At 35.9% G+C, this 10,110-nt stretch overlaps 1 protein-coding gene across 1 annotated transcript; it reads right to left on the bottom strand.

The window, feature by feature from the left end:
* Positions 1-525: 525 nt before the first annotated feature.
* Positions 526-7,712, bottom strand: LOC107679936 (toll-like receptor 8). The gene is made up of 3 exons (XM_016475664.1): positions 7,550-7,712; positions 4,485-7,106; positions 526-1,174 (listed from the first exon to the last, which is right to left on the bottom strand). Exons 1-3 carry the CDS (start codon positions 7,550-7,552, stop codon positions 725-727), a joined length of 3,075 nt encoding a protein of 1,024 aa, XP_016331150.1. The 5' UTR covers positions 7,553-7,712; the 3' UTR covers positions 526-724.
* Between the last annotated feature and the right edge of the window lie 2,398 nt (positions 7,713-10,110).

Genomic DNA, 10,110 nt, shown 5'->3' with positions numbered 1-10,110 from the left:
AAAATAAAATTAAAAACAAAAAATGACTAACAAGAAAATATGCCGCCTTTATTCATCATTTCGTGATGGAAATTAAGAAAACAGATGCTCCTTGTTAAATATTCCTTCGCATTTCTCTCTTATGTGTTTGTATGTGTGCAAAGACAAACAATGAAGTTTGGACTGAATTTTAAATAATTTTGCTTCAACAGTTTGGATTTAAATTTCACAAGTGAGATTTTCTTTCAAAAACCTCTTGAACCCTCTTTTTTCTCTGAATATTACTTTTCAACTCTTGGTCTATGAATTGTATTTTGTTATGAATGTTTGTTATTTGTCTATTTTTATGTATTTGTTTATATATTTGTATTTATTTTTCCTAACTTATGCGACCATGGTATAAACTTTATTATTATTATTATTATTCTTTTAAAAGTCCACAAATGCACACACACGCACACTCACACTCTCACACACACACACACACACACACACACACACACACACACACAAAGAAGAAGATGTTTTTCTTTTTATTTTCTGGTGCACTTTTGTACTTTGTTTTCACTTTATACAAAAATCTAGAATAGTAAAATAATCATTTTCATCGAGATTCATTGATAGTTTCTCAAGGCTATTCGCTTTCTACTACACAAATTGGCAAAAAAAAAAAAAAAAACTATAAAGACTAACAAGATATTAATTTAGTTTCTGTAGCTCGAACCATGTTTATGCTTCGTTCCTCCTACTTAGTGGTGAAATATCTGCTGTAGAGGTCGCTGTACATGGCCTGGTTGTCGACTCGGATGGCGTTCCGCAGCGACTGCCAGAACCAGGCTTCAGCAGACGGTGAATGCGGCCACTCGAGAATGCTGCGCCCGCAGAGCCGCCTGCGCAGCCGCAGAAAATGCGAGTGCTGCAACACGGGCTCCAGGAGCAGCAGCACGATCACGTCCTCGTTATCCTCCAGGAGCCTCTGGTGCGCCAGGAAGATGGCCAGCTTAAAGGAGCCGCTGTTCACGTAGCGCTCGGTCAGGACGAAGACGGTTTTGCGGCTGTGCTGGATGCTCTGCGTCAGACTGTCCAGAACGGGAGAACCGGGAATCCAGTCCCGCTCCTCCAGGCAAATGGGCAGGAATCGCTCGCCTTGTTCCTCCAGCTGCACTCGCAGGTGACTGAGCACCCAGTCAGAAACCTGCAACATCCACACTTATTGAACTGAACTGAATCAACAGCTGAATAATGACACCATTTCTGAATGTTCTCAAAACTTCCAGTTTTTAAATGATTTAAAAAACGTTTTTCTTGTTTAAGCCAAGGTTGGCAAAAACATTAAGGTAATGTTCCGTTTTATAATTTTAAAAACATTATTGGAATGTTACTTTTTGAATCTTGAACATTTTGAAAAGGTTTAAAAAACGTTAGATGCATGAATAATGTTTGTGTGTGTGTGTGTGTTTGGAGAACATTATTAACGACCAGATAGCTGTGAATGAACATTATAACAACATAAAAAAATGTTCTAGGAATGTTTTGCTAACGTTCCCATTAAAGGGTTAGTTCACCCAAAAATGAAATTAGGCTGTGAGACACTTTTTTTTTATGGATGGGCGATTTTTATTTAAGTTCTTTTGGACTGAAGCAATGCAACACCCGCTGAGTGCCATGAAACAGCTTGAAAGATCAAAGACCATTTTTAATATAACTCCGACTGGATTCATCTAAAAGAAGAAAGTCATATACACCTAGGATGCCTCGGGGGTGAGTAGAATGTTTTATGAATGTCTATGAAACGTTTTAAAAACTTTTTTTTTCTTTTTTTTATGCAAACATTAAGGGAAAATTCCATTTGATAATTTTTCAAACATTATGGGATTGTAATTTTCGAATGTTCTGAAACGATTAGTAACATTTAAAAACCATTAGATGAACGTCCAACTAAAACGTTTAAAAACACATTGAATAAATAATGTTTTTGTGCGAACATTTTGAGAACATTATTAAAGACCAGATAACTGTGAACGAATGTTCTATTAACATTACTTGAAGAACGTTTGTTCATAACTTTGAGAGAACGTTGCCAGAACATTTCTTGTTAGCTGGGATTGTCTTTTTAGAGCTTTTTCCCAGCTAACAAAAATGTGTTCTAAGAATGTTTTGCATTCAAGAAAGTTATGAAAACCTTATTTCTGAATGCTCTCTGAACGCTCAAAACATCTAGATTTTTTTAAATGTTTCAAAATAATTTTTTGGTCATGTGAACGTTAAAGAATCATTACATTTTATTATTTTACAAACATTATGAGAACGTTACTTTTTCAATTTTGAACTAAAATGTTTCAAAAGAAGTTCCATGAACAATGAATAAACAATGTTGAGAACATTATTAATGACCAGATAACTGTGAACAAACATTCTATTAACATTACTGGAAGAATGTTTGTTCATAACTTTGAGAGAACATTGCCAGAACATTCTGAGAACGTTTCCTGTTAGCTAACAAAAAAAAAAATCTAATATTCTAACATTTTGCTAATGTTCCCATTAAGTTATGAAAATGTTATTTCTGAATGTTCTCTAAACATTCAAAATGCCCTTTTTATTTTATTTTTTATTTTTTTCGAAGGCTTGATTGTGTTTATGGAGTGCAGTGTAACGTGTTTATGCTTCGTTTTTTAAAAACGCATTATTATTTTTTTTTTACATATTTTACCTTTATTCTACACCGCTGTTTCCGTTCTCGTCAAAAACGCTCTGTTAAGTTCATGGTTCTATGAAGCCCCTCCCTCAGAAATACGCAATGTGCTCAGATTGGTTAGCTGGCCCAGCTGTGTTGTGATTCGCTAACCACCCATTGCACGTAGTTGCATGTGCTCTGGTATATTGTAAACAATGGCATCAATATTGCCTTATCAATTTGAGCCTGAATCAGACCCAGAGAATATCAGTGAAGAGGATCGAACAGAACCTGTGCAAGCACGGCTCTTACAGGACGTTTCAGAATGGTGTGTTTTATGTTTGTAGTTGTCTCATACTCTTTAGATACACGGTTATTTGTAATTGCTAATGCTGTTTGTTTGCTTTTGATATATGTGACCCTGGACCACAAAACCAATCATAAGGGTCAGTTTTTTGAAATTGAGATGTATACACCATCTCACAGCTGAATAAATGAGCTTTCCATTGATGTATAGTTCGTTATGATAGGACAATATTTGGCCGAGATACAACTATTTGAAAATCTGGAATCTGAGGGTGCAAAAAAAATCTAAATATTGAGAAAATCATCTTTAAAGTTGTTCAAATGAAGTTCTTAGCAATGCATATTACTAACCAAAAATTACGTTTTGATATATTTACAGTAGGAAATTTACAAAATATCTTTATGGAACTCATCTTTAATGTCCTAATGATTTTTGGCATAAAAGAAAAATCAATAATTTTGACCCATACAATGTATTGTTGGCTATTGCTACAGATATACCCCAGCGACTTAAGACTGGTTTGGTGCTCCAGGGTCACATATGGTTTTATCCTGATTAAAGCTTTAGTACAGCACAATACATGATTGCGTTGTAGCATTTTTGTAAAGTAATTGTTTAATTTGTAAAAGTAAGAAATGTTTGCTTATTAACAAAATCTAGTGTACCGGCATTGAACTCGCGTAGATTGAGGAAGCTGTCCTCCATAAAATGTGCAGCACAGAGAGCTATATTGGTATTACAATTTTCAGGAACCGAGTTAAAAATAAATTTGAACCATTTTTAATTTTAACCAACAAAGAGGTCCTGCACTGGGGGAGAAAATAACCGCGTTTTGACGGCATGGCAACAACACTCCCTGGAGGCGGGGTTTATGTAAATTTTAGAAGAAATTTCTTCAGGAAGAAGCTCGTTGTAGTCCCTACCAGCCTTTTTTTGCAGTCCTTAAACAGCGATTTCTTTAAAAGAAAATATCTCCCTTTGCATTGAACTTTGAGCTTCGTAACTTTGCAGACATTGTTTATGCTCTAACAGCAACATCACACACTAACTAAAGTTAAAAAAGTGAATTCGAAATCAACCACCCCTTTAAATATGTCTTTTCTTGGTTATGCAAAAATTAAGGGAACATTTCATTTTATAATTTTGCAAACATTATGGGAACGTTACTTTTGAGTGTTCTCTGGTCGTTCTGAAACAAGTAATAACATTTCAAATATATTAGACGAACGTCAAACTAAAACGTTTCAGGAAAAACATTCCATGAACAATGTATAAAATAAAATGTTTGTGCTAATGTTTTGAGAACATTATTAAAGAACAGATAACTGAACGAACATTCTATTAACGATAATGTTTAATCATAACCTTGCCAGAATGTTCTTGTTAGTTGGATTTACAGCAAAATTTAAGTTTGTCTCATATTTGATGAAATTTGCATCACTGATTCTGTTGTTTTCCTGTTTATTACTGTGAAGCAGAAGCTGTATTGTGTAAATGCAAAATAAATAAAGGTGACTCGACCTGTGTGTCCTTGGTGTCGTAGGTGATGAAGGCATCGTAGATGCAGCTGTCAGAGCTCAGGTGCTGATACCCAGTGAATCTGGCTTTCAAATAGTAGAATAAGTAGGAAACGTCCCAGTAGAAAAGGTGCATTGAGACGGCCACGAAAGTAGTGCATATAATGCAAACAATGGAGAAGAAGTACGCCAGAAAGGCCAACTGGTCATCGATGCATTCTTTAATGTCAAAATGCACCACTGCTAAACCATTCCTCTCTTCCGGCATGGCACACGTCACTGCAGTCACCAATCTGGGGATCTTCACGTCAGTCTTGCGAATCCACAGAACGAATTCAAGCAGGTTGCATGTGCAGTGGAAAGGGTTTCCGTTGAGCGACAGCGTCTTTAGGTAACTCTCGGTTTCAGATGGAAACGTGGACTGGTTGATGGTTATGAGGTTGTTGTGACTGAGATCAAGATTCTCTAGGTTTACCGCTCCCAGGAGGAATCTACCGAAAAGCTGGGATATTTGGTTCTGCCGCAGATCAAGGAACTCTAAAGAAGGAACATCACTTGACAAGTTACTAGATATTTTAAGAATGTTGTTGTAACTTAAAATGAGCTCTCGGAGACGAGGGAATTGTCTCAAGCTTTCCCAGCTAACATTCGTCAGGTGATTGTGGCTTATTCGCAACCTTTGAATGCTTCGGGGAAGATGTTTATAAATTCTAAGAGGGATCTTCTCGATGTAGTTATAGGATATGTCAAGATAGGTCAGATTGGTCAAGCTTTCGAACAGCCTATCGTAGGTTCTGTCTTTCACCCTCCACATCTTGCCGAGACTGTTGTGCTGGAATTGCAGCTCTTGAAGAGACATGCTTGACATGGTTTTGGTGGTTAGCGTATAGATGCTGTTGTAGCTCATATTTAACACTTTCAAGGAGGGCAAATATTTTAGAAAGTTAAAATTGTGCGTCACGCCTTGTACAGTGAAGTAATGAGGGTTGTAACTAAGATCTAGCACCTCTAGACTCTGTAACTCTCGGAAGGCGTAATCGTATGCCAGATCAATTTTGTTGAAGGACAAGTCCAGATATTTGAGGTCTGGGAGCGATGTGAATTCAGATCCATTGGGAGCCGTGGCAAAGCCATTTCTTGAGAGATTGAGGCAAGATATTTTCCCGTATGTCTCAAACTGTTCAGGAGAAATTAAGAACAAGTTATTTCGGCTGAGATCCAACACACGGCCGGCAGCATAGCACTCTGGTTTTACAAGATCTTTTGGAACGTCAAAAGAATGATCTTTAGGATAAGGTTCTGACATCGAGGGCATCATGGAGGAAGATTTTAAACCAATGCCCACGTCTTTACGCAACTCTCCATTTACGGTCACCGGGTAAAGTCTGTTTTCCGAAAGATAGATTAGTTTCACATGTTGAAATTTTTCAAATATGTCCGCTTTTGCACGGACGATGAAGTTTATTCCTACATCCAACACCGACAGATTTTGTAAACCAAACAGAGAGCTGAAGGTCTCTTCTTGGATTTCTCGAAAAACCAAACCTCGAAGGTGCAGCGTCCTCAGCGAGGTCAAGTTCGCAAAGCTGGGCGATAGTGTAACCGTGTCGGGGTAACACTTGAGGGCGTAGTTAAACGAGAGATCGAGTTTTGTCAACAGTGGCAGATTACTCAGGAAAACATTCTCGGCAACAGCACGGAACAAGAAATTAAACGATAGGTAGAGTTCCTCAAGCTTTGAGATTTTTGCGAACCAAGTAGGATCGATTTTCATGATCGAATTCCCCGCAAGGTGCAGAATCCGCAGCTTTTCAAGGCCGGCAAAGGCTCGTGGATGAATTTCAATGGAAACATTTTTACACGGAATGCATGGATATGGAGCATTATGACATCGTGGACAGTTCCCTTGGATTTTTAGACTTGTCAGATTGTCGAGTCCTTGGAAATCATGCTCTCCGACGTACGATATTCTGTTTGAAGCAAGCTCAAGTGACATCAATGAGACAGGTAAGCCTTTAGGGACTTGAGTTAAGTTGTTGTAAGACAAAGTAAGATGTTTCAACTTGGTCAGGACAGAAAAACTTCCGTCTTCTATATGATAATAACTTGAGCAAGGATTCCAGTAGTAGCAGTTTCTCGAAAGGTAAATGAGTGACAGATTTTGCACATGCCTGAAGGATGTTGAGTTTAACCGGGTTATCTTGTTCTCAACCAGCTTTAGTTCTCGCAGATTCTTTGGAATATCTTTTGGTACATCCTTTAGTCCGATCCCATTGAGCTCCAGTGTACATAGCTTGGTCATATTCGAAAACACCCCGGCGCCAACAAGAACCTCCTGATTCTTATTCAACCAGTTCAGATTTAGATTGGTCAGATTCGCCAGGTCTCGGAAATCTCCTGCTGTTATGTTCTTGATCTTGTTCTCGGATAGATCGAGGTAGGTTGTGTTTGGTAAGAGCATTGGCACCTTTTTGAGTCCACGTCCACGGCAGTTGACCACAACCGTCATTGCGGTTACATTGTCATGTATATCGCAGGGTTGAGTCTTCAGACTCGCTGTGTCCATTTGACACAGGGTTAGTGTGATCTTCAGTGTCATAATGAGCCAGAGGTCTAATTTTATCACCTGTGGGATATGAAACACAGAGCTGTTAAATGGGACTGAGCAACACGACAAATTGTGACAAAAACATTTTTAGCTTGTTAAAATAATGATTTTTTTTTAATGACGTGCAATTGTCTTTGTAACCATGAACAGCATATGCAAAAGTCTAAGAGCAAGGCGTCTAATTTTATCACCTATGGGTAAATGAAACTGAGTTATTAATAAAGCAAATCATCATAACATTTTGGTGAACCACACCAAAATGATTAAAACAATGCATTTTTTATGCGCATGACATGCATTTGTCTTTGTAATCATGAACAGCATATGCAAAAGACTATAAAAGCCATAAATTGCAACTAAGCTAATTTCTTTAAAAGCCAATAATATATCATACATAACAATGAATAACTATAGCAGAGGTAAATATTAGCTCATTAATTGAATGAAGTGCACTTCCTTACCATGGTAGCAATGTCTATGCAATGTCCCGGTGAAAGCTATGCAATGCGTAGACCCAATATATCCGGAGTCTGGTGATGTGCACACAGTTGCATTTAGGAAACAGGAAGTTTTGGTTTAACAGTAAAAGATTATTTTAACACTAACAGCTCTAAATGCTACTTGTGATCGGCACCTGGCAGTCCACTGAATATGAATGGTTCAGTTTCTGTTTAATGACCATCGTTTGTTTGATGTTTTTCCATTAGTCACATCTTACTGGTCGCTGTGTGGATCAGTACAGCCACTAAGATGAAAGTGGTTTCGTCAGTTGCCAGAATAAGTGAGGAAGTTCTGCCTACATTGTTCCTTCTTCTCAGGGAAGCAATGACACAAATCACATGCACATTTACAAACGTTACAGGGGCTCTCTTTAGAAATCAAAACTGGAGGAGCCCTTTCTCTGTATATTGCCAAATCATAATTTATTTTCAAGACACAATCCCAGTGTTTACAACATCAGGTTTATGCTCAGCTTACTTCATTATTTATGCAGTTCAAGATATAAGAAAACATGCTATTTTAAAGGTGAAGTGATTTTTCTCGGTGGCAAGAACAGTTTCCCAAATATCAAGAATCAGTATATGCCATTGTAATATGCAGAGTCACTGTAAGTCAACCATTCACAGGTTTATTTCCTTATAAAAATGAAACTCTGACTCTGTGGTCACTGCAAAGCTGTTTGTTTGAGTGTTATTTTCAGCAGTTCCTTTTGGTGACACTACTACCTCAGAAATTTCACACTTCGTCTTTAAAACTTGAAATTTAATTAACAGTGTTTTTCTAAAGTTACTGATTTTGGCAGAACAAATGGTCTATCTGCATACTCGCTGCAAACCTGCAACAGCATAATAGCATACAAAAGGCACTTGTATAATGGGGATTTTCACTATGATTATAATAAAAATTTGGCAACACTTTATTTAAAGCCTTTATTCATAATGCATTATAAAAGTTAAATATAACCAAAGTTAAAATGCATTATAATATTTGCAGATTCCTTTTTACATTTGAAAATTGTCATGTTTCAATGCATTATACTTTCTAAAGGTGTAACAATGAATAGATAAGTATTACAAGGTTTTAAAACTGTGGTTGCAATTATTCATGAAATCATTCAGTTTTATAGGGTGCATTACAAGGCAAAATTAATGCATTAAAATATTTTATAAGTAATTTTATTTTAAGGCTTCAGGTGCTACTGAAAATTCTAATAGGTAAATTGTTATTATTTAGGGCACTTTATAATTCTACTATACTATTTTACTATAATTCTATGTCATTTTTACCTGTATGTTCTCTGTATGTTTTTGAGACATGATAAAGAGGTGAAATTGTTATTCTACCCATAGATCAAGGCTACTTATGTATCATTAAATATATATCTAAAAATATACAGTTTTTGTTTCGTTACCTCATATTTAAGGCAATGACACGCTGTTGTGGTTTTCTCTTGTAATCACTTTCATGCCAGTCCCACGAGGACCCTGGGTAATAAGTCTTTGGAGACCAGGGGAAAAGAAAAGCAGATGCCTCGCAGTGTTTCATTTTTTAATAAACTGAAATATACTTAATACTGTACATTGATTTGTTAGCATGATTTGAAAATCCATTCTTCCAGAAAAACAGAAATATTCCACAATATGATGCTAGAATTTTAGTTTGGAGGAGAGGATTAACAAAAACACTGTAATTTAAGACTACAGCAAATTTGACCTGGACATTTAAAACCAACATTAAAACAACAACAAAAACCTGATTAGCGTCCTGACTGGTGAAATGACTGTAAGGATTTACAGTTAGCATTAAATTACTTAAATTAGCATAAAACTACTACTACATAAAACCTACGAGTCAGAGAGTTTATGGTTTACTAAAAACCTTTTAAAAAATAATCAAACAAAAATTAAAATTCACAAACAAAAGATATTAAAAACCTCTAAACTTCTTTTTTTTTCAATTTCCATGATACTAAAATAAAAACTAAAATTCAAATTCAAATTAAAAACTACATAGACATTTAAAAAAATGGCAAAAACAGACAACAAAAAAAATAAACTTTAAAGTTAAAATGAAAACAGGATATATAAAAATAAAAGCTAATTCAAAGCATTAATAAACTATAATAGTATTGCAACGATAATAAAATAACACTGCTATGTATAATAATAACAAAAATAATGATAATAATTAAAACAGTAACATTTTCAATAAAAGCAGTAATATCACTAATATAAATTTTATTATTATTATTATGGTTGTAAAATCTACATACATAATAAAAGAATAAGCAAAATGCTGTTTTAGTTGAAGCACAATATGTTACACTGCAGGACTGCAAGTCAACTTTCCAAATATATGTCAGCTACCCAGGAATGAAAGTGTAGTTGTCAACAAACTCAATTGTTGTTTATTTGTAGTTATATGGACAATAAAACAAAGTCTACCAACATTATGTTAAAGGTTATATGTTTCATTGCTTTCAAATGCAGAAATGAAGCTGCAAAGCTTCCAATGTGTCAGC

This window comes from Sinocyclocheilus anshuiensis, unplaced genomic scaffold (assembly GCF_001515605.1).
Source record: "Sinocyclocheilus anshuiensis isolate Anshui unplaced genomic scaffold, SAMN03320099.WGS_v1.1 scaffold244, whole genome shotgun sequence".
Lineage (NCBI taxonomy): Eukaryota > Metazoa > Chordata > Actinopteri > Cypriniformes > Cyprinidae > Sinocyclocheilus > Sinocyclocheilus anshuiensis.
The sequence above is the reverse complement of the archived record's forward strand: the minus strand, read 5'-3'. Positions and strand labels throughout refer to the sequence as shown.

Bases quoted from the DNA above. Each gene is read 5' to 3' on its own strand.
- LOC107679936 (XM_016475664.1), bottom strand. The intron at 1,175-4,484 runs GTCGAGTCACCT...TGGATGTTGCAG, and splicing joins ACGACACCAAGGACACACAG to GTTTCTGACTGGGTGCTCAG.